The sequence below is a fragment of the Hakea prostrata genome, chromosome 9, assembly GCF_041222555.1.
Source record: "Hakea prostrata isolate BN-2017 chromosome 9, UWA_Hpros_2, whole genome shotgun sequence".
NCBI lineage: Eukaryota > Viridiplantae > Streptophyta > Magnoliopsida > Proteales > Proteaceae > Hakea > Hakea prostrata.
The window spans coordinates 11,644,107-11,669,505 of NC_142608.1; the positions used below are offsets into that span (position 1 = coordinate 11,644,107).

General features: G+C 37.5%; 1 protein-coding gene across 3 annotated transcripts in view; it reads right to left on the reverse strand.

Moving 5' to 3' along the window:
- The window catches only part of LOC149004652 (Leucine-rich repeat (LRR) family protein), a 38,126-nt gene extending 13,339 nt beyond the window's left edge, over positions 1-24,787 (reverse strand). For all 3 annotated transcript variants that reach the window (XM_089168124.1, XM_089168123.1, XM_089168125.1), the window contains exons 1-15: positions 24,535-24,787; positions 23,871-23,934; positions 23,355-23,491; positions 23,177-23,263; positions 14,434-14,509; positions 11,382-11,456; positions 11,214-11,283; positions 11,053-11,130; positions 10,833-10,893; positions 10,636-10,714; positions 8,485-8,575; positions 1,754-1,814; positions 1,603-1,670; positions 932-1,005; positions 142-279 (exon numbers count right to left, since the gene is read on the reverse strand). In XM_089168124.1, coding sequence (XP_089024250.1) covers positions 142-279; positions 932-1,005; positions 1,603-1,670; positions 1,754-1,814; positions 8,485-8,575; positions 10,636-10,714; positions 10,833-10,893; positions 11,053-11,130; positions 11,214-11,283; positions 11,382-11,456; positions 14,434-14,509; positions 23,177-23,263; positions 23,355-23,491; positions 23,871-23,934; positions 24,535-24,599 — 1,224 coding nt within the window. In that variant the 5' untranslated portion in view covers positions 24,600-24,787. The remainder of the gene's footprint in view (positions 1-141; positions 280-931; positions 1,006-1,602; positions 1,671-1,753; positions 1,815-8,484; positions 8,576-10,635; positions 10,715-10,832; positions 10,894-11,052; positions 11,131-11,213; positions 11,284-11,381; positions 11,457-14,433; positions 14,510-23,176; positions 23,264-23,354; positions 23,492-23,870; positions 23,935-24,534) is intronic.
- Between the last annotated feature and the right edge of the window lie 612 nt (positions 24,788-25,399).

Below are 25,399 nucleotides of genomic sequence, written 5' to 3' on the forward strand. Positions count from 1 at the left end.
TTAACCAATAGTCCAGAGGTATAACAGTGAACATAAAATGCAGTTAAATATTATGGAATGATCTTTTCACATATTCTGACTGGTTGTCTTCCATAGCAATGTTCCAATGCTCATGAATAGAAAAGTAAAGCATTTGATTACCTGGAGGGAACCACACAGCGACAACTCAGTTGGTAGCTGTTGGATTGAATTTCTAGAAAGATCAACCTTAATAATTTCTCCTGATTCCCATACTGCTGGTGGTACAGCAGTCAAGTCCAAACCAACTAAAGAGAGTTCCTGAAGATGGAATACGAGGGGGGGGGGGGAATAACAGAAATAAGCACACATGTAGAACCTTAACACTCCTGGGGTTAGTCATACATGTGATGCACATGCAATGGAATTGGACTTTGGAGTTAGAACTGGGGGACCCCATTCATGAAATCTCCCATCTGAAAAGCAGGATAACTAAACAAAAATAACTGTACTGCCCAAACTATGAAAATAGTGACAGCAGTCCTAGCCCTATTGCAACCTAGTTGGTCATGGGTTGAAGTCAGGAAACAGCCTTTCACTGAAACAAGGGTAAGGCTGCCTATATATGACAATCCCAAACCCCCATAGCGGAGAAAGCCTCATGCACTGGGTATACCTTTTGCTGTGTCCAAGACCACAGGACAAGCAGGAAACATTTGTTAACTGCTCCCGTGAATACATAAATGAAATAAAATGATAGCAGATATATGGTCAACAAAATTTCAGTGCTGGCGAGAGGCCAGGTCAGGTGGGATAAACAGAATAAAAGGTCACAACCTCCAACTATCTACCAAGAGCATGGTTATATTAACAGTAAATGTATCTGTCATCCATGCCAAAGGAGATTAATCTTTTTTTGGATGAATGAAGGAGAATAATCCTATCCAATGCTGAACATGCGCAAATGACAAACCTTTGATGAGACAGATGATCGAGCTGCCATAGTAATTTGCTGTTTTATTGGAGTAGCAGCCACAGATCCAGATTCTGCATGAGAAAATTTTTCTTCAATCACTTAAACCATCATTCATCATAATGACATCAAGACTGATGCTCAGTAAACCAGCCTCATAATCATGACATTAAGACAGGATGTTCAGTTAGGAACCACAAGCGTAAGATTTGGTCACCAACCACCCTTCCAGATCAGACTCAATTTAATACTTCGGTATTCCTTGGCTTTTCTGGACCCAATTGAATCCCCCTAAAGAGATTTGTAATTTCATGGGGTTTTGGCAACTACCCCCCATGGTAGCAGGGGTAAATCCATTTGGCAGTTCATTTTCACAAATGGAATCTGGACAATTTGGAAGAATGAAACAATAGGATCTTTAGAGTACGAGTGAGATCCATGTTATCTCCACTGGTTTATCTTTTGAGCCACTGGGAACTTGTGGCTGCCTTTAGAGCTGATCTATTTGCAACCTCAGCATACTAGGGTTCCCTCCTGATTCCATAGGCTGAACATGAATAATAGTTCCATGGAATAGAGGGGCTTTGGCTTATGTTATGTTCAATATCCCTTGCACATTTTCATTTTCAGGGAAATAAAATTTGTACTATCCCAGGAAAACAAAATCTTACCTTCATCAGTAGAAAGTCTACTACGCAGATACTTCAATAAAGTGGATGTAGGCCCAGATACAAGTGAACTGAGGAAATCTAAATATCAGTTACATAGACTTATAAATTTGTGTACACTTAGCAAAGTAAATGACCAAACATTGCATCAAACCTTCGCAACGTTCGCAGAGGATTGCCAGCAAGCAGAAGCTTTCTAAGTGTCGTCATTGTTCCTGTAACATGATCAATGAGGACCAGAATGCTGCATCAAGAGGTCTATGGCAATAGTTATATCTGTCCAACCAAAAAACCATGTAATCTGAAAGAATGGCTGCAGTACCTTGTTCAAATGTATACGCAAAGTTCCTAATCTTACATGAAGATGTATCTATGTGCAAGCATCAGTATCAGTTAGTGAAGCTTTTGTTTGATTATGTACCATCATCCTATCACAGAGAGAGAATGAAACTCTCCTTGCTAGAGTGAAGTAATACGCACAAGCTTTGGACTGAGAAGTATGTACAGCTGTATGCACAAATTTCGGGCTAGGCCTGGGAATCAGCTAGCACATGAGAGTAGTTGTGCATTGTAATGGCATGGAAAACTGGTATTCTAAGCTAGGATTGTTTTAGGCTATAATGATCATGCACTTTGATGGAAAGAACCATTTAGAAAGCTATAACATGACACAGTTGTTGATGCAGCTTTGGCTGCATAAACAAGCCTCAAGTGTAGGTATTCCTCCCAACACCAGCACCACTAGGTGTAGCTTAGGTCTAGGGAGCACCAAAATAGTAGACTGTGCATAGTATGGTTGTTGTGATCTGAATTAGTCCTTCAGTTAAGTCTGGGATGTGTGATTTGACCTTTGACTTACCTGTGCATTGCTTAGCATCATGAGAGCTATTAGTTCCCCCCCCCCCCTCCATCAGATTTCATCTCTCCCCAAGCTGCTAAATTTGATCTCCATTTTTATTTTATTTTTTTGGTTAGGGTGAGGGAATCCTTCAAATTGCTGGGCACCTTCAAATATTCAACCTGCTATTCTTCTTAAAACTGTAAGTTCAATCATCCCCCCCCCCCCAATCATCTTCTTCTAAATCCAATTCTCTACAACCCCAAACCCTGGCTTCACCTTTTGCGTTTTTAGTTTCCCTCAAACTAATCCTGCCGTTCATTCCCCCCCCCCGAAATCTCCCCAAAATTCCCTTGGATCATCCCCGCATCCATTCAATCCAGCACTCAAGCCCATCTCCTCATTTGAGCCCTAGATTCCTCCACCCCCACCTCCACGGGGGGGGGGGGGGGGGGGGGGTGGGGGGGGGGTTTGGGGGGGGGGGGGGGGGGGTGGGGGGGGGGGGGGGGGGGGGGGGGGGGGGGTTGGGGGGGGGGCGGGGGGGGTGGGGTCCCCCCCCTCCCCTTTTGGGTTTTTTTTTCCTTCTCTAGTGTGGATTGTGGGACTTTGTTGAGAACCGGCCCCCAAAATCAAATTGAAAGGTGAGGAATATACTTAACCATGTCTTGTATGTGATAATGTTATTTTAATTTCAGTATATATATCTTGCTATATTTTTTATAATTATCATGTGATTGTGTATGACTTTGCATAAATGAAAGGTAAGAATGTACGATTGATTATTCTCTTTTCTTTACAAATCTTATGTTGATGATATGAGAATGTGTGGGATTGGTTTGAGATTAGTTTCTCTTATTCTATTTACCAACTAGGGCTGTGGGTACGACCATTAACCTAGTGACCTTATGTGAATATGCATTTAGACCTAGGTATATGAGTGCTAGGTGTCTAGAAGTGTTGGGCTAAATGACCATATGAGTGCTAATACCCTTCCGGTAGGGGTATTGAAGCTGGTTAACCCGTGATGTCAGTGGTTGGGTCCTGTGAGTGCCGAACAGACCCACTAACATCATAGAATGGTAAAGTTACCCATAATAGATAAAGGCTCATGGGAGCTTAAGACCGGTAACCAACCCATGAGAGGACATGGAGAGCATCATGTCCATTACATGTGGATGACCATTGGGTCAAGGAATGGGAACCAACAGATGCCTCCTGTTAAAGATATCATTCATAGGTGGGAAGTTATCGAACCAAAAGGGCACTAGGCATGAGGAGCGATATCTTGACCATATGTAGTACAAGACCGTATGACTGTGCATTGGGCCTAGAGTTGTCCTTAACACAAACCAAATCTCATGCCAAACAATGATGTGAGAGAGTGGTGACTTATACCCCAACCATGCATTGGCATGACCTTACCCAACAACCACGGAGAACCCAATACACGTCTCTTGCTGAGGGAGAGTGACTGACACCGCCCAGAGGAGATTGATGTTTAACTTAAAGCATGTCTACCATAGAGACTTCATGATGGAGTTAGGAGCATAACATCATAACTATTCATTTATCATATTATTGTCATTGATTACATAATTAATCTTTTATGTGTGACGTGGAAATTGTGAACAAATACATGACATGATTGTTGAGTTGACCTCACTAAGTTCTGTGGAACTCATTCCTTTGTATGTTTCTTTAGATTATTCTACAAATAATAAGGACTCCATTCAAATGGAGGATCCGTCGCCAGGAGATTATCTTGAGGTAGCGATTGGAGAGGAAGTGGACACGCATGAAGCTCCGTGCCTATGCCACGACTGCTCCGATGGAGCCGGATTCCAATAGAGACCTCGCCATTCTTAGGGATTCTATAATGTCATTTATGTATTTATACTCTTATATCTTTTGAGAGAGGAAAGGGTATCTTCTATCAAGATACTTAATCATTTTTTGCCCTGCAAACAACTATTCTTTTCTTCCAAACTTTGATATTTATTTGGATTAACCTTAATCATGGATGATTGTAAACAATGATTATTTCAGATGTTATGATTGAACATTTAAACTTGATTTATTCATGTCCTTAGATTATGCAATATCATATACTTGTATGGGTTTGTCTCTAAACCTTGGTCCTGTAGTGTATCACTCCCACAAGTATTCGGGTACGACCGGATCTAGCTGGGTGGGGTGTGACACTCCCTCTCAAGCTGGAGTATGCACAAACAACGCTCTAGCTTGGACACATAAGAATAACCTTGAAAGGTAGCAACTAGAAACCAACACGCCTCAAATCAACATCCCAATCCATGTCTTCACAACAACAAACAAGAACGAACACCAAATACCGTTCCCAATGAACAAAAGTCCATCAAATGTAGCACCAACCAACGATAAAAATTCCACCAAAATCTAGCATCCTAACGGCTACATAAAAGTCCATAAATTGCAGCTCCAATGCATCCACAAAAGAAAATATATCGAAAGTGTAACTCCCATGGTTACGTAAAAGTCTCCATAACAGTATAGCTCCAGTTACTACACAAAATCCAGAAAAGTTTCTTGCACATCTTCCTCCCCCTCATGTATCATTAAAAATTACCAAAAGTAACCAATAATTACCTCAACTTTCATAGCGAAGATCCCATGAATAAAATCCCAATGTCTTCAATCATCCTCAACAACAAATAAATCCCAAATGGATGTGATGTCCACCAAATTAAGATAATGGCAAAAACCAGAATTTTCAAGGACTTAAATGGGAAATAAAGAAAAATAATGGCAAATCTGAAAATAACCCAAGATTAAAACGAGAATGGAATGAATGTAATTAGAGAAATCCCTGAAGGAAACAAAAACAAAAGCCAAAGAGTAAAACTTGGAAGCCTAAATTTAAGAAAACACTGTGGGAACCAATCCTAATTAAATATGGAAACAAATAACACAAAGTAAAGCAAGTCTAGGAATCAGGAACATAATCAGAAAATAGAATCAAGAACAGAACCGAATCAGAAAACAGAATCAGGAAATAGAACCAGAAATTTAACCAGAATTGATCCCAAAACTAAACCAAAAATTAAACCCAAAACTGAACCAGAAATTCAAACCAACTTCAACATACCAGAACTGAACCAACAGCTTAAACCAAATAAGATCAAACCAACTGACCCAAACACCAATCGAACCAGTAGTTTTAAAAATAAACTGCAAACCTTCATCTTCTTCCTCACGGAACTATCTTTCCACCAAAAGTTTGAGACAAAGAACAGCCAGAGCTGCTTTGGAGCTCCAATCAACAGATCAAAACTAGCCGACATAAATCCTCAAATCCACCTCTCTGAATACTTCAATTCTCTTCCAAGATCTGACTGCAAAAGAGAGCCTGCAACTCCCTCTTCAATCACCAACCAAGATTTTTTTTTCCTTCCCTCATGGACTTTAGGGTTTTTTTTGTTTTCTTCCTTCCGATCACAACAGAGTCAACTCTCACAGTCTCACTCACAGTCAACTTCCTCCTTTTCTTTTCAATCGGAAAAACAAACCCCAACGCAAATCTGAAGTTCTTCTTCTTCTTCTTCTTGATTTCGGTTCACCATCAAAATCTCAAAATTGCATATTGCATATTGCAAGGTTGATAGAAATTGCACAGTGATAGAACTCCAAGCAAACTCCAACTGAAGCGAAACCTCAGAGCAAATTTCAAAAACCTTCAATGGAAGCAAAGCAAAAACGAAGTGCTGAAATTTTTATGGGAACCTTAGTTCATCTTCTTTATTGAACTAAGACCCCTTCTTCAAACAAAAAATCTAAATGGCTCTCAAACTGGCAATAGATTATGGCTCTAATACCATGTAGACAATCTCAAGATATGTAACAAGTACTAGGTAGAGAGAAGAAGAAGCAGAGAACTTGAGGGAGAAGAAGAGAGAATTATTGGAGAACACGACTAGGCGATAGAAGCTGTTTGTTCTACCGTACCAGGCTCACATATTTATAATAAACTAAAGTAGACTTACAAAAGGAAATGTAACTCAAGTATAACTCCTAACTCTTGCCTAATTAAACATAAAGCTAAATGGAAACTCACTTAGACTATGATACTAAAAACCATAGTCCTAATAAGGAAACCACTAACACCACAAACCCAATCCAATATGGAAACCAGTCTAGGGGGACTCCCCCTATCGTGTTATATAATATTTACTCTCATTATCTCTAACAATCAACAAAACCCCGAAACTTCACCAATAGAAACCTCTCCCCCTCCCCCATCATTTAAACCTAAACATGACCTAGTTTTGAACTAAAACCCTTTTTTGACTTACCCTCGAGCTCACCAGTTCATTCCAAATCCTGGATACGGGCTTCCTAGTTATTTCCTAGCAATCTATGACTTAATTGATCATACACGACATGCATACCAATTTTGTCAATCATATGTGTATATCTCATAGTTTTGGCCTGGATGTACTTGATCAAAAAATTCAGCTATTTTCAGGGCAGGCTGGTCTATCCTCAGGTAATATCCACACAAAAGCTTGCATTATGACCCACTCCAGCACTTCAAGCCAAGTGAGAACTACACATAACCCATGGTAGAAGATCTCGCTCTCGAGAGAGATCTTGCCACCTTGAAAAAGAGAGATCTCAACCATCTCGGTGAGATCTCGGTCAAGATATAAAATTTTTTGGCGTCAACTCGGTGGCCCATCTCGGTGGGTCCTAGAGTCCCAATTGGGTTGAAACTTGGTATTTAGCTTATTTAAGGCATTTTGAACACGTTGGTGGCCTTGGATTTGTTAGAAACAACCCTATGTATGATTTCTAAGTCTACCCATAGTGTGAAACCGAAATGTAGTAGGATTAGGGAATGCAATGTTATACAACATGTAATATAGAACCTTTAAGGCATATAAATGAAAAGCAAGTATATCAAATGCATCAACTAACTTAAATGTTATCAAAATTCCATCCATATGAGTATCACAATCTCAATTTTCAAGAATAAAATAATTATACAACCATTAGAAGTTCTATATAAGTCATTAAATCATAAATTCATAAGACAAGTAGAGAATGATTGATCTTCCTTGTTGTAGATGTGCTAAGAGTAGTTGCAAGTGAAAATTCAGCCAAAATCCACAAAAAAAGGTAAAAATTGAGAGTTCCAGCGAGATCCAGGGCGAGATATCCCAACTCTCTGCTCTCGCCCTCCATCTCGTCTCGCCAAGGTGAAAAAACGAGATATCTAGATCTCGCGAGATCTCCCACCATGACATAACCTATATTGATTTCTACAAAATAGTTTCCTGTTAGATTTCTTACTATAGAATAGCTTTGCCAGCATTCCCCCCCCCATGCAGTGGTTTCCTTCTCCTTTCTAAAGTAAGAATGTAGATAACCTTATATTGTTTTTTACTTCTGACAAACAACTATAAGACCTGCTATAGTAAATTTTTAAAATTATATATATTTCTTCTAAAGTTTGGTGATCAATTTCCCCTTTATGGCTTAATCAGAAGTTATAGACTTAAATGGGGAGGAAAGGTGGGGGAAAAGGAAGATAATAATTCCTCCTAATGAAGAACCAGGATGAAATCCCCTTCCAAATAAATTGCAATACATATAACACATGCTGAACCATAGATTATGGAAAATGAACTCCTAAAGACATGTTTTGATATGACAATTCCAAGAGATCTGATGCTCCTCAGTTCATTCAATTGAATAAATTTTTTATGGCTTAATCAGAAGTTATAGACTTAAATGGGGAGGAAAGGTGGGGGAAAAGGAAGATAATAATTCCTCCTAATGAAGAACCAGGATGAAATCCCCTTCCAAATAAATTGCAATACATATAACACATGCTGAACCATAGATTATGGAAAATGAACTCCTAAAGACATGTTTTGATATGACAATTCCAAGAGATCTGATGCTCCTCAGTTCATTCAATTGAATAAATTTTTTGGTCTAGAAGATCTCATAGATAACAGTGTCAATAACAAAAAACTCTCATTCAAAGTTGAGACAAATAATATTACCAATCTCAGGTGGCAGACCAGACAATGAATTATTCGACAAATCTAGGACTGAGAGATGCAATCTACATGCCTCCACTGGATACTCCTTCAACTGCATTCATTAGGAACACTCAGCAGCTAGATTTGACGATTAGATATAATGATTTTTTTCACGTCAGTACTGCCATTAAGAAAAACCACTTAAGCTATAAACCAAAGAATCATGTCCATGCTTTCAGTTACAAAGTCAAATTAAGAATCCCAAACCATTCATTTAGGAGCCAAGATTGTGCAAGAGACACAAGGCAGAGACAGGACAGTCATCATCTTTCTGACTCTCTCCATCGTGTCTGTTGTCAAGTTCGCATCATTGATAGAAAGATAGTTTGGGTATTGTTTTGGATACACTAGGATACCTTTGGGTTTTATTTTGGGATATGGTTAGTAAAATAAATACACCCTCATAAAAAATGAAATAGACGAGATCTCTGCAACCACATTTCCAGCTATATTCTGTCATGACTCACAGAAGATCACTTCCTGATGAATTTTAAACAGACATGGGCCTTTACAGCAGTGTTGTCAAAGCATCTGCCTAGGCAGCAAGGCAGTTTTTCAACCGCTTAATTGACGTGCGGTTCTTTTGCTGCTTTGTCATCTTGTGTGCCTTATTGCCACCTAACGCTAAAGCAGCCACTTTTTTAACATTTTGTATATAATATTTTACTCTTAACTTTTTTTAAATCAAAATTCATTCTACAAAGCCATATAAAAATTTAATAACTTAGTGATTTCGAAATCGAGACCCAAGTTGCAAAGGAACTCCGAGGCCCAAAGTGACATAGGACCTCTACAAGCTCCGGCAGCACTGCCCCCACACCCCGCCGGGGTGGCCTCCCCAGACCCTCATTAGTTCACCAGGGAGCGGGACCCCAATGCCCATCAACAACAGAATGTGAAGCATGAGCCATACTCAACATCAAGAGTCAATGAATCATTAAATGGACAATGAATTGAAAATCGGAATAATGTGATCTATTAATTTATCATGTTGGCCCTATTAGTACATAATCGTTGTTATGATGCTTGATGAGATGAACTTATGTTTGTGTTCTTTTTTGGATAATTTTTCATAATTATGATTCTTGAATGCTTTCTTTTTTGGATGAATGTGAATATTGAATGTTTGTTTTGTTTATTATAGAAAGTAGTTGCATTAGAAACTAGAAAGTAGTTTAAAAGTAGTTGCATTGAAAATTTTTGACCCAACCACTTTGGTCGCCTTATTGCCCCCTACGCACTGCTTTGTTACCTAAACGCATAGGCGGAGCCCCAATCGCTTTGATCGCCTTGCTGCCTTGGCAACCTTGCTTTACAACACTCAAATGAAACTCACAACAATGGATCAATGGAAGTGAACGAAGGACCTCTTCGACAAAGAGACAGAGTGCAATAGCTTTGTTACAAGAGATACAACAGCCGCTGACACAAGATCTGAACAAAGACCATATCAAACGGCGGATCGACAAGAAGAATCGAAAAATCACTACTAACAGCAGACCACCTCAAGGGGAAAACTGAACAGCAAGAAAGAAAGCTGGAAGAGGAGCCTAGAGGAAGCTAGAATGTTTGGCTCTCCTGGGGCAAGAAAAACCATAAGAATGTGGTGTAGGACTTATTCAAATTTGATTATTTATATATAGATATAGAGTACCTTTATACAGCTGTACAACCAGAAAGAACAGTTTGCAAGAAGAATGACAACTCCGTCAACAAGAATGTGGAAGAATCAAACAACTACAACAAGACATTTGCTTGTGCCATACCAAGTCAACCAGGGCATATGAAGTCAAAGAATAACTATCTTTAACTTCCAGGTAATACAGCCCAAGATATGTTGGGTTGTGCAAAGACACAGGAAAGTGTCACATTGGATCAGAGTTTGTCACATATGATCATCTATTCAAGGTGACTTAGGAAACTATCAATTGAGTCGCCACAGTATGCTAACCATAAACAAAGATGGTTTTTGTTCCTCAGAAGATAACAGGTTGTATGAAATGGATAGTTCCATCAAGGCACTTATTACTTGTAAACCTAATACAGGGAAGATCATTTGAACCAAATACATTGCATATGAAAGGTAAAGAATTAAATACTACAGTAAAGCACCTGGTTTGAGTGAAGATTTAGTGTCCCTAAGGAGGACAGTGCCCCAAACTCAGCCGGCAAACTAGACAGCATATTGTTTCTGGAATAAAATGAAAGAATGAGTAAGAAAGGTATACAAGGAGGGGAGAGGGGGGAAAATTAAATGTAAGTTCATTAAATCTACAGCTGTCGCATGTAAGAATGAAAGAAAGCCCAACCCCATATAGAATTCTGTGAGAGACCGGCAACCACCGATTGATGATGGAATAGATGATATTCCTGCGCAAATTCCATGTACATTCACATCGTATCAACAGAGCATACAAGGAAAACAATCAAACATACCAAAACCTGGAAGTACATTTTTCTGCTTGCTTAAAGTAGTTTATATAAGGATCTATAATAATCTGTTGAAAGTGAACAGCAGATTTCACTCACTATTCTGATGCAAGTCAAGACGAATCATTCGTGAAAGGATTCCAATATTTTCAGGGATACTGTTCAGTAAATTTTTAGCTGCAAAAAACAGAAAAATACACATTCAGAGTTGTACTCCAAGAAAGACTAAGAGAACAATTGGCATTGGAAAACCAACTTACAAGCATTGAGTTCTGTAAGCATGGTCCATGATGCAAGCACATTTTCAGATATCACTGTTAGTTTGTTCCCCTGAAGTATTATAATTAAATAACTCAGGCCCTGAATGAACTAAAACAAAAAGTATAAAAGTGACTGCCATCAAGTTTAGATTGTAATAGTGGGAATACCGCCACATCCAGTTTCATCATTTTTGAACAGTTAGCCAATTCCTCTGGCAATCTGGTAATACCATTGTTGGATGCCTAAAAAGAACAAGTCATAACAAACTATAAGGTCTGCAACTATTATTGATCTACAAGAAGCAATAGCATACTCTGGACATTTCAAATTTCTTTCATAATGATTCAATTTTTTAGGAATTAAAGATGGTCTAGTAACAGCAATTAGCAGTTCATATAGCCCAGGCCCAGGTCTAGCATTTCTTAAGTATTGCACAGGCCCAACTCAATCTTATTCAAATTCAAACATGGACTACTTCATGGCCCAGGTGTAGCTTCTACTTCTGCTTTGCATTTTAAATAGAGAGAAAGCGTTCAATACAAACAGATGAACAAGACCAACCATCAAGTGTAGTATGTTATGCATCCTTCAATACAGAGGAGCAGTGATCCATAATGCTAGAAACTCATTTTACCCAATAACCATAATGCTCAGTTAGGAAAGGACAAAACATAACTATGTACTTTGGAAGCAGACACACACAGTATTACTTCCCAGAGAGATAACCTTTTTTCTTTTACTGGCAAACTTGCACACACCATCACCAAAAGATATTGACTTTCATTAACAAAAAATATGTAACCATACACCCATACATAGTTGGCAGATTTGTAGTAGCCAAGCATCCTTGTCCTAAGATTAAATTATCACATGGCTCTAATGCCCAGAACCTGCCTCCACAATCACAACATGCAATTTTAGCCAGAGATATCATTAATTGCCATCTTAATATGGGTCACAGGTGCTGTAGAGCTAATCCAAAACCCGGGAAATATGGTGGGAAATTAGCTTGCAACATGATCATAGGTACAGCCGTACAGCAATAATAAAACAAAATTCCTAAAATATTAACTCAACCCAAACAACATAAACTTTTGGGAGACAGCTCCAATCAGTCAGCATAAAAGGTTTGCAAAAGATGACCTGATTAAAGTAGAATATTTTACTGGAAATATAAATCTCTCCAACTATTAGGTATCCTAGTCAATCAAATACTTAACCACCAATCCCATGTACTAACCTCACCCACATTTATGGGCTTACAGTGATGTAACCAGGATTGGCAACCACAGGGCCTTCATATTTTAGGCCTAAATTCAGCCCACAATCATGCAACACCAAGAGCTGGGCAAATCTGATCAGGGGAATTTTGGTCATTTTACCCTCTCTTTTGGTGCCCCAGTAGGGCTAGTTGGATGCAGACAGCTGTTAGGAGTGTATATCTACTTTATTGGCTTTGTTTTGGTCAAGTTATTGAAGAGTTTCAGGCTGATTAGGAGTCTAATTAGAGAGGGAATCCCTTAGTCCACTACTTACAAGAACTCTAGATCTACTTTAAGCTTATATAATTTGGATGGATCATTCCTTAGTAAGTTATGATGGAGTCTTTGATGGAGTGAGAGTACTTGTATAAGTAAGAGTCCCAGTTGAAATCAATTCAAGTAGGATTCCTTCTGGAAGTTGGTCGCTTCTTTGTTTAGAAAATAGTAAGTCTTACTTAAGAGTCCAGAAAGTCAAGTCTGGTTGTAATAGGGATTTCTAATCCAAACTGGATCACCTAAGTTGAGTCCAAGTAAGTTTCCTAAGTTGAATTCAAGTTGGTTTTCTTTTTTTAAGTCCTAGTTTAATTTTCCTTCAATGCAAGGCTATAAATAGAGCCACCCCCTCATGTAACAAGACTGATTATGAATATTGAATAAAGAATACATCGAAGGAAGACTCTGGGAGTCATGGGTTCCTAGGAGGAAGGAAGCCCACGGTCTTGAAGTTGAAGCTTTTCTGCAATTTTCCAGATGTCTTCCTTCTTCAAGCTTGCAGCAGCCATTGAACACCTTCAATTTTTGAAATTTTCCAACAGCCCCTTTCTCCTAAGAGTAAGCCCATTCCCTACTCCTCACCCAACCCTTCTGAGTTTTTCCCCTAAACCCTAGTCCCTACATTCCTTTTATTTTTCTAGAATTTTTCTGGAAATTTTGGACTTTATCTTAGGCCTAAAATTCAAGATCAGTTCCATGGCAATCTAACCATTAGATCTGTCCCTACAAACATCATTCTCTTAACCCTAGTGACCTTCCCTCCTAATTTCAGCCCAATCAGACCAAGCCCTAACCCTAACCAAAAGACCTAAGCCAACTTGGAAACCTAGTTTTGAACCCTAGCCTTAAGGAACCAATTCTGAAAACTACAAAACAACAGAGCAGAATTAAGTCTGTTAATTTCCCACTCAATCCTAGCCTGGCAGAACCCTAAAATGCTCCCCCACTTAACCCTAGACTTCCCAATCCTTAACCCTAAGGTCTGGAAGACCAATTCCCTTATCCACAGGACCTAATTGGAAACGTACAGCTGCTGTCCACATCAGAAAACTGGATTACAGAATTCTCAAACCCTAAAGTAGTTAAGAACCCTAAGCTACAGTAGGGTTTTTAACCCCAACTGTACTGCTGGTTCACTTTAGAGGGATCCTGAAGACTGGTCCAGACCCTGGGTTACATCATACAGATTAAGCTCACCACTGTGAACTCAAAATAAAAGCCATAACCTACAACATAACTACCCAAAGGTCAATTTCAGCCCACCACACGGCCACCAGCAGCTTGTGGCATCCCAACCTCATGCAACTGGCATCCTAATCTTATGCATATGCCTCCTCTTAACATCTATGTCAACTGCTTCACTAATGTTTTGCATGTAAATAAGTATGGGATGCATGAAGCTTCTTGTGGTTTATTCTGTCACTACGACATATTTCCCATCAAAATATCTACATAGTCGTTATTAAAGGCACAACTTTTCATGCCTAATTAATACAAATATTGCAAAGTCATAACACAAAGTTGTAGCAATCGCCAGAAAGCTAACTCTATCCATCAGGAATGTCCATAGTACACATTATATTGTGCATTGTATTAACAAGTATATAGAGGGAAATTTCAGAACCAAGAAACTGCACTGTTTTCCAAGGCGTTCTACATGCTATTAAACAAACAATGCCTTTACCGTGAGTTCTGACAAATCTGAACATCTTCCAAGGGAGCTTGGAAGGTCTTTAAGACAGTTGTTTGAACAATCAAATCTGGAATAACCACAATAGAAAATTGAACAAAATCAGTCATTCAGAGAGGGAGAGGAAACTAAGAATTTGTAGCTCCACAGTTTATGCAGATAAAACGCATCCTTTTGTAATGCTTCAAATAGACAAACTATGCACATGCACAGGCATTTATCAGTACTTCACACATGGTTTCTATATTTCTTTAGCAAAGAATGCTTATACTTCAAGTGATTCAAACAAGATAACAGCATACTGTGTTGAAGCATGTAATATAATAATAGGAATCACTTCCTATAGAAACCTTCTTAAAGCTTACAGCCAAATGCACCGACAGGTGACAACATGGTAGGATGACGGAATGTGCAATATGTTTATAGGGCAAATTTCACTTCCTATAAAAACCTTCTTAAAGCTTACAGCCAAATGCACCAACAGGTGACAACACGGTAGGATGACGGAATGTACATATGTTTATAGGGAAAATTTCATTATCCCTCATTTTAGATAGCATAGTATCATGGTCCAACCCATTTGCAAAAAATTATCAATCACACCCCGAAAACTAACACCGTCCACATTTAACTTAAGAGAGAGAGAGAGAGACTATACTATCCTCCTACCTCTTAGAAAACCACTCCCATGTTTCATATTCTGAATCTGCCACCACTTTCTTTCAACATCAACATTCCATCTCTCACTCTCTCTCAAACCTGTTGCTACCCTAATTTCCCATTGTTTCAATTCTTTTTAGATCACTGGGAGAAATGAGACTTTGGTGGTCTCATTCAGACATTTAAATAAAGCATTCTAAACGCTTTGACTAATAAAAATAACCATGTCTAATCAAACAGCAAGAAAATCAGGATTCCTTTTCTTTGTTTTACATCAACAAACTCCAATGAAACATGAGATTCTCATATACTATGGAATACAAAAATGCCATTAAAATTGGATCCAGTGCCAATCTATCATGCATCCATTAATAAATACCCAAATCAGTAAATTAATGCATGAAACTTCTACTTGGGCTTGTGTGAGACGGAAACAGAGAAACGTAAGACATGATGATTTGCAGAGGCGAAAGGAAGGAAATAACTGAAACCAAACTAGGAATATAGAGAAATATATACAAGATGAAAGAAGATTTTACAAAGAACAATTAAGAAGAGCAAGCGTGATCAAACTAGTAGTCTGCTACTCTAATGACTAGTTCTTTGCTGGTTCTCATTATCCTATAAACTAAGTTGATACTAAGCTTGAATTAGGGGCTTTATGGCAACGCTCCCGGCACACTAATTCTGTGCCATTTGCCCATTTTGGCACACAGACCAAAATCTTGTACGGCAAACGGGTCTAAAAAAAGTGTGTTGGTTCAGCAAATGTGGCTAAACTGGGTGTTTGGCACATATTTTCTGCGCCAACAAGAAGCTCCAAATTGCAGCTTCTTGGGCATGGGCACATTTCCATGTGAAAATGCGGCGCACAAGGGAGCAGCTGACAGTGAATGAGGGTATCGACGTCATTTTACATTCTATTACCAAAAGCCCTAAAATGGTGCCTTGCTCGACTCGCTGGTCTCTCTCAAGCCCTAAGCAAGAGAACCCTCTTGTCACTCTTTAATCTGCAAACGAAGCTGAAGCCCTAAAGCAAACGACTCTCTCGTCTCTCTCCTTCAATCTCGCCATTTCTCTACAACTGAAGCCGCAAACTCCCTCTATCGTTGAGTACAAGTTTGGTAGAGAACAAGTTCCAATTTCAGGTTTGTCCACTCGTTCGAGTTCCATTTTAATTTTCTTTGGGTGCTCGTGGAGATATTAAAAAATGGACTTGAATCGTTGAATAGTGTGATTGTTTTCAAGTTTTGGACTTGAATCATTTGAGATCATTTTAACTCTAGTTTCCACTTCTTCATCAGCGACTCTCTGGTTTCCACTTCTTCATCTTCATTCACCCACGACTGGAGTTATTTATCCATTAAATTGAATCGTGTGATTCCCTTTTTTGTGCATAAAACCAGTTTCTTTGTTGTTTCCCTTTTTCGTAAAATCTATCTCTTTCTGTAGTCTTTACCAAGCACTAGTTGCAAGTTTCAATGACTAAGCTAAAATTTCCTTTTTCTCCCTCTACCATAGTTTTTTTCCCCCTTTTTGAATGAGATTAAATGAATCTGCTATGATCTTTCAATTAGGAGTCTACTCTGTTTTTCTTTTTTGAAGGATATCCAAGGTTACCAGTTACTTGTTCATGTAAATGAGGTCCCTTTTTAGTGTTAGAGACAAATAAAGATAGAAAGAGAGTCCATTGTTATTCACAGGATGCCATTTTTTTAATTCTTTGTATGAGTAAATTGGTTAGTTCTAATGCTCACTTAGATAGATTTGGGTCATTTGATGGGGGTCAGGTGTTTGGCTGGTGCCCAGAAAACATCTTTCTAATGACTATTGTTCCACGTGGGTGGTGGAACATATTTGCCAGATTTTGCAATTTGATTTGATTGCCTCTATTTACAGGTTTAGCAGTATATTCGACCTGTCCAACTTAGTTCCAGTAATATCACTCTTTGAATCTTCTTCTGTACAAGCCTGGTTCTATGATATATTTGAAGTTATTACTAGTTCATATATCCTATATATTATTGCTATTAGTTATTACCATGTGAATTTTTACATCATTACTTCACAACTTATCATTACCGAAGTTAAGATCGATCTGTCCAAAAGAGGAGATGAAAACTCTATAGATGATTGCTACTTTAGTTGAAAAACCATCTTTTGTAAGGAGGTCTAGGAGTAAAGGTTTTGTAATGTTTCCTTTCAAGATGATGCTACCTTGATTTATTACTTAGTCATGGATGTGTAGCTCATCTTGGTGATGAATTATGTAAACTTTTGTGTTCTATGATCCTTAATTTTTTTTTTTTTATTAACTACCAATATGCTATGTTCTTAATTCTTAGCCAGACTTGATATTAACTGTTAGAAATGATCAACTATTATATATTTATATTACTTGATTGGCAACTATAATTCATGCATGGAGACGATTAAAGATGCCAAGATCGGTAAGTATTGCTACACTGAATAGAAACACAATGCCATATAGTTTTGAGGTGTTTGGGCCCGGGGTGTGTGTGGGCAGCACTAGTGCAGGTGAATCATTTTTGGACACTTTTCTAGGGCTATATTTTAAATATCTTCAGTTCATCCTCTATTGGTCACCAGTGAGACAATCCAATAACTATACTGAGACAAGTAATACAGATTTGGATTCCCCTTCCCCATCCTTTTTTTTTTTCTCCAATGGTAATGCATATCATCACACAAACAGTTCAAGGTCTATGACCAGTCATTTCGATTGCCCTTCTCTGACCCACCATTGTCCAACATGAGAATGAACAGAGTTAATGCATTCCACTAGTTGATTCTAGATATTGGGGAAAGAAAGAAGAAAAAAAAAGAAAGAGGGACAGAATTCAAATAGCCCAAACATACATCAGGGCTGTTCATGGAACTGATTAGATCTTCTGGAGAGAACCCTACTTTTGTTATAATGAATGTCACTAGGGAGGCAGTTCTTTTAAGGTCCTGTCATGGTCACCCTTCATATGTTGATCCCCTCACCCAGTTCCTTGCAATCTCTAGGCGGCCAAAGCATCTAATGAGTTGTTCGGATTCTGATTTAGAACCAGCTTCAGTTTTTTATTACATTTGTCTTTTATCAAGACATAAATAAGTGTGATTTATTATGAGTGTCCTACTCTCAACATTTTCTTACACTGATTGATTTCTACTAGTTTAGTGTAATAAATCCATTAGTTAAAAGAGGCTGAAGAAGATAACAAAGAGAATATTCATGAAAACCCATAGAAGCTTCAAGTAAGTCATCTTCACCTTTTCTTAATTTTAGAAAAGGCTATGAGCTTTTCACGGTACTGAGTGTTAAGAGGTTTGATACAGGTCACAACAATATAATTTTATCTCAAGTTTGATGCTTCTCATTGTGTATTGTACATTATTTGCTACTATATCATATTACTGAGTGAGTTCTTGCTATAAGTTTTGGGTGTTTTTGAAAGATCTCCAACTTTGCTTGTGGATGCTTAAGTATTATATTATTGTTCTGTGTCATTCTAATATGTTCTATTCACTTCATGTTTGCTGGTGATTTGCGTTAAAAATTCATTATGTCAACTTTTCAATTTTTGACACTAGCTGGAAGATATTGTTGTATTTTTCTATTGATTGCATCTTTCTGGACTCAGTTAAATCATCTTTATGGACTTAGTTAAATCCTCTATTGTTCACTTGTGGCTACCATTAGATCAGATCAATTGTGTCTACCCTCCTAGACTTTTCCTTGTTTTTTCTTTTTTTGGGTAAACCAACTTTCATCCAAGACACACAATCATAGATTTGTTTATATTGCATATTTGTTAATTAACACACAATTAGTTTGATTAAGAAGCTTATCTTATTTGTTTTCAACTGTGATGTTCTCATTATTCAAAATGGGTGGTATTTGTGCTATCTACTATGCGTCTCCGTATCAGGATGTCAATATCCAGTGTGAATGATGTAAGAAGTTCTTATTTGAAGTTCAGCAACACAAATTGCAGATGTGGGAACCTGGCAGCAATCAGGATTTCAACATCAATACGGCATCCTAATAGGTTGTATCAAGTATGTACATCATTTCCGAGGGGATGTAGTTTCTTTCAATTGTGTGAACCAATAGCAAAAGTGACAACACCCACTCCTTCACGTGGGATGGAACCAAGACAAGACCCATTAATTAGGGCACTGTTGAAGTCCAAAAAAAAAAAAAAAATGTATGGAGAACATAGAGAAGGATGTAACGTTAATTAAACATGTAGTGATAGGAGTATTTGTATTATATGGTGTACTTCTATTCCTATTGGGTTCACTTGCTTGGTTGTATTTTGTTATATTGTTATAGAATGCTAACTGTTATCATTGATGCTTTCATTAATAATTTGAATGTCTTTATTATTTGCCAGCACCTTTAGTAGTTGTACTATGATTATTATGTTGTTAGTAACTGGTATGACACATCATCATAATTTATATGAGTTAGTAATTTCTTGAAAATGTTAAGGCTTCAAACAAACATCCAACATTCAATAAAGTAGGCTAGAAAAACATTTGGAGAAATTTGGAACCAGGTCAAAGATAAATTATGAAATGAAGCAACTAACAAACAAGTTCAACAAGCTAAGGCAGCAATATGCCAGTTTCAAAAAATAACTGGAAACTACGGGATATGGTGGAACCCTATCAACAAAACTGCCACTGTTGACAATGAGTCATTATGGGAAATTCATATCAAGGTAATTTCAGCTGTATTTTTATTCTACTTATTTAATAATTTTTTTTGTGGTATTAGTGCTTTATTTAAAACAATATAATATGGATCATAGACTTATGTACTCATTTGTGCAATGTTTATGATAGGTTAATCCAAGTTGGGCTAAGTTTAGGCGGCATGGCCTTGCTGGGTGGGAAAACTTATCTATAATTTTTGTAGGTACAAATGCTATATGTGAAGAAGTGATAACTCCTAATACTACACTGCAGCCTACAGTGGCCCTGAGCAGGGATGTTGACGAGTCTGTGGATGATGCTAACTCAAATGAAGGTACTAACATCATTTATGATGTCGATTCGTTCATACACCCAGCGGACCCGTCCCTCCTACTAAAAGGCATGACAAGACTCCAAATGCAAAGAGAAGGAAGAGAAAGAGCACAAGCCTAGAATTTAGCAATTCAAGTGCAATTCAATCCTTCTCAAAAATGTTCTTGGCAAAGTGGGACAAATATTTAAAGGATATTATTGATTCAAGTGGCAATAATGATTTCAACATTGCTAAGCATAAATGTTCTTGTGATAATGAATTTGGATACCCCCACATTAGGCAAGGCAATCTTATGTATCAAGTCGGACCCAACATTTAGAGAGGTATTAATATCTTCTCCCCCTCCCCCCCCCGAAGTTAAGGAGGTTGCTCTTAATACAATGCTTGAATCTACCCAACCACCCCAGTGATCCTTCTCAAACTTGAACAATTTGCGGATGAATTTGCGGATGGTGGTTTTTTTTTCTTTTTTTCAGATGGATTTTATTTTCTTCATGGATAATATTAATAGTTGGTGTGACATTATATTTGGATTTTTTTTTTTTTTTTTTGGTTAAGGATTGTGTGGATTATGTGTGCTTTTTAATAGGGTATGGACTATGAAAAATTAACTATGTATTGTATGAATTATGTGTGCTTTTTAATAAGGTATGGACTATAAAATTTTGGCTATGCATTGCATGGATTATGTGTGCTTTTTAATAGGGTATGGATTATAAAAATTTTGTTATGGAGGGTATGGATTGTTATGAAATGTAGATGGATGTTATCTCTTTTTTTTTTTTATTTGAATAGGTTTGTGTGATTGTTTTCAGGGGTTAGAGTTATAATATGGATACATCTAATAATTCAAATGAAGAGATTTTTGTGGAGTATTTGGGTTTGGAGATGTTGATGGGTCAACCACAAGTGACCCGTGTCCCTGAGCCAATACGAAATAGCAAATCACGGGACGGGAACGTGTTAGAAAAATCTTAAATGGACATGTAGATCGCGTCTATAAGAGATTCAAGACAGAGCGACACATACTCTATAACCTAAAGTCCAAAATGCGACATCAAGGATGGTTAGATGATACTAGGTACATTCGTGTAGATGAACAACTTGGGATTTTTTTATGTTTACTTAGCTGTGACTTTAAATATAGGGATATCGCAAAAGATTTCTAATGTTCACTAGAGACAATCACAAGAGTATTCAAGAGAGTGTTAGATTCTTCATTAATGTTAATCAAAGAAAACATAAGGCCTCTTAACCTTGGTGCAATTCCAACAGAGATCGACGTCTATTAACGAATTTGAGAATATTCATTGTACTAGGATTGTATTTATGCCATCGATGGCACCTATATGCATACAGTGGTACCGACTGAGAGACAAGTACCATATCGTGGAAGAAAATGAATCACCACACAAAATGTCATGTGTGCGTGTTCCTTCGACATGAAAATCACGTTTATATATGCTAGCTAAGAAGGTTCTGCAAATGATTGTAGGGTTTTTAGCCAAGAAATTACAGACCCAAGTTTAAATTTTCTCCATCCTCCTCCTGATATTTAATACAACTGGTTCATCAATTCTTTTTAACCCTTCATCGGATCTAATCGGATGAGACTGACTTATATTATTTTGTATTGTCATAGGTAAGTATTATATGGTTGACTCTGGATACCCGACTATGATTGGATTCATGACACCATTAAAGGGTACTAGATATCATTTGCGAGATTTCAAGGGGAGAGGTCGAGGGCCAAGGACTGCAGTTGAACTTTTCAACCACAAGCACTCTTCAGTAAGGAATGTTATAAAAAGGTGTTTTGGGTGCCTAAAGGGCAAGTTTCCAATTTTGTCTATATTGCGTCACAGGTTTACATTACGTACTCAATCCAAAATTGTCATTATTTGTTATGCTATTCATAACTATACCCGCAACAAGTAATTTGTTGACAAAAAGTTTCAACAGTACGGAGACCCGCATTGGATACCTAAAGAAGTCATATCGGATCCTTATGTTCCCATTGAAAACACTCAAAATGAAGCAAGACAAATGTAGGAGCCAAAGAAGGTGATTGCAAATTAGTTGGCAATAACACTAAGATTGCCACTAATCACTTCAAGCATTATACCCCTGATTTTATGTGAGTAACTATGTATTAAGTACTTGTATTTATCTTTTTTATTTATTTAATTAAAAAAAAATTGCACGTGCACATTTTGTACATACCATACAAGATTTTATGCCCATTTTGCCAGAGAACTGTGTGCATCTGTGCCCAACCATACAAAATTGCAGTACTCATTTTGTGCTCAATTTGCCCAATTCAGCACAGAAGAATAAAAAGTTCAATATGTGTCGAATTGGGCAAATTGGCATAGAATTATTGTCATACGACCCCTTAGTGAGTGCTAATTGGATTATAGGCAACTAAGATTAGAACACAAAAGCACAAGATGGCTTACTCTATCTCTACAAATTTGCTTAAGTGCACATTAGAACACATTGGTGCAAGGTCTAACTAGGAAGACGATCTTTTTTTTGGATTTTCATGATTTAGGGACTCCAGCATAGAGGGTAAAAGGGTAACTTATTCTTTGTCAAGGGCAATTTACTGACTAAGTTAGACGTAAACTGCTGATGCCATCACCTAACAGAAATCTACTAATAGAGTGGGCTAATCTGATATTTGAGCACAGAATGGTAGTACATGATATTTTTGCAATACCTAAAATGGGGTTACATAAAATTTACCCTCTCTACATTGAGGCAATAGACTTTCCATTAATTAATATCCATTCACAATGTAATAAACTTAGCGGCTTTTAGCAGCTTAAATATATCATTGGTGGATATGAGAAAAAGATAATTTGTACTAAACGCAATTTTTCAAAATACTACACAGAAGGACAAAAATATAAATAAATAGATAGGCCAGGACAGAGAATTTCATACAATTTAGATAATATTGCTTGAAGCCTTGTATATATAATATATGCTTCACAAAATGAACAGGAAAAGGCAGGGAAGAGATCCTACTTGACAAGGGATGATGCTGATCCAATCTCTTCAGGTATACTGACTATCAAATTAAATGACACGTCAAGTGATTTTAGCAAGGAGAGCCTGTCAAGAATACAAGTATCTCACTGCTCTATATAGGAAATCACAAAGAATATAATGGTTATATCATTAATGCCAAATGTAGATCACTTACTCTCCTATGGTGGCTGGAAGATGAGAAAGCTTGTTGTGACTGATATTCAAGACAGCTAATGTCGACAAATTTCTTACATCGTCTTTCAATACTTCAATGTCATTATGAGCTAAGATAAGCTTCTGCATCTCAGCGGCCTGAAAACATAGTATAAACCACTTACATTCACTACAAGACAAAAGTTATGGGGAGAGGAAGAGAAGAATCATCCAACGCATTTTTGCAGGCTATACTTAATAAACTCTTCAAAAAGGAGCCAAATCTCTGTACAATACGTGTAGACAATACTACCAAAAGGGCACAGAATTGACTTTACAGGCGTATCTAATGGCAAAGAGAAATTCATTTTTAAAGAAGACAGACAGAGAGGGAAAGACAGATGTGGCGGAAGCTTGCAAAACTTTACACAGTATATACGAGGATCAAGTGTAGTTCATCTATTTGCAGAGATAAAGTTTGTGAAAGTATCCTAATGATTGTTAAAGAAAGGAAAGAAAAACAAAGTGAGAAGAGTACCTCCCACCATTTTCCACCGTCATCAGTTCCATCCAGATTTTGATAAACTTCATTGGGCACTTCCCTGGGGAAAAAGATGAACAACACCACTAAGACACAAAACTGTCGTTGTAAGATAACCCATTGCATTATCATGATACTCAGTGACATTCATTAAAATACGCAAGAGATTTCGAGAAAATGATGATAGCAGTAGATTTCCTGCTTCAAAATATAATAACACTACTAGCTGGAGGGTCATCTTTGCTACTAAATGACAAGTAAACTTTTTCAAACAAGTTCCATTCAGCGTAGAAGCTCAAAATAATCTATTGCAAACAAATCAGAGAGGGGATTCAAAGTTCAAGCAAAGATAGATACTAAGAGAAAGACATGATGAATCTTATTAATGCACCTGTACCTGAATAGCACTATCCAATCGAGCCATCTAACCAGATTATGATGAAATGGATGTTTAAAAGAAAACCAAAAATAACAGTCACTGAACAGAGGTCTGTATTACCACATTTGGAATTTCAGAAAAAAATTATTTCTAGTTCCTGAAGAATTCAGTGTTCAAAGATCTCTGATCCACGAATGAGTAAACAATCACGGAAATTAAGCCGTAATATCAGAGCATTTTTGGAATTATAAGTTGAAAATAAAGAACGCCTTATTGACCAACCTGAGCGAGCGATTTGAGAGATTAAGAGAACCAGAAGCTCTTGCCGCTTTCAGTATTCGATCCATATTCAAACTAACATTGCTCCCTCTTCGATCTCTGTTGATCTCCTCAGAGATCTATGGCAACGTCGTCCGATGCCTGAAACTGCTTTCAAATTCAACCCCCGTCCCGTGACTGGAGGTACATCCGCCCCACTCTCTCCGGTTGGGGCTTGGGACGTGGGAGTTGAGGAGCACTGTTGGTCGAAATGACCGCCTTACCCTCCTGAAACGACATTATGTCAATATTCAGCCAGTTATTTATGATTACAACGTGTGGCATTCGAACCAAGGGAGAGGTGTCGACTCTCAATCGCAGTTAGAATAGAGGCATCAACGTAAATGAGGTGATATTTTTTCTGGTAAAATAGATATGATTATATTTTTTTGAGAATGAAATTTTTGTATTGGAATTTCATTTGGTGGATTTATCCATTTTTTAAGACTAAGCTCCAAAGACTAAAATTATCATTAAATGATAATGATGACATTTTTTTTTGGTAAAATAGATATGATTATATTTTTTAGAGAAAATTTTTATATTGGAATTTCATTAGGTGGATTATCCATTTTTTAAGATTAAGGTCTAAAGATTAAGATTAAATTAAAATAAAAAATATTATATTCATTTTCTTTGGATAAAGGACACATATCCATCAATCATATTCAAAGGTTAGGGACTAAATTAGAATAAAAATTATATTGTTTTAAATTTTACATCAACCTTTAGATGTGATTAATGGACATGAATCCTTCATCCAAAAATAAATAAACCTCATAAAACTGTTTTATACTAGGGGATAGAGGGATTTTTGTAGTCAATCCCT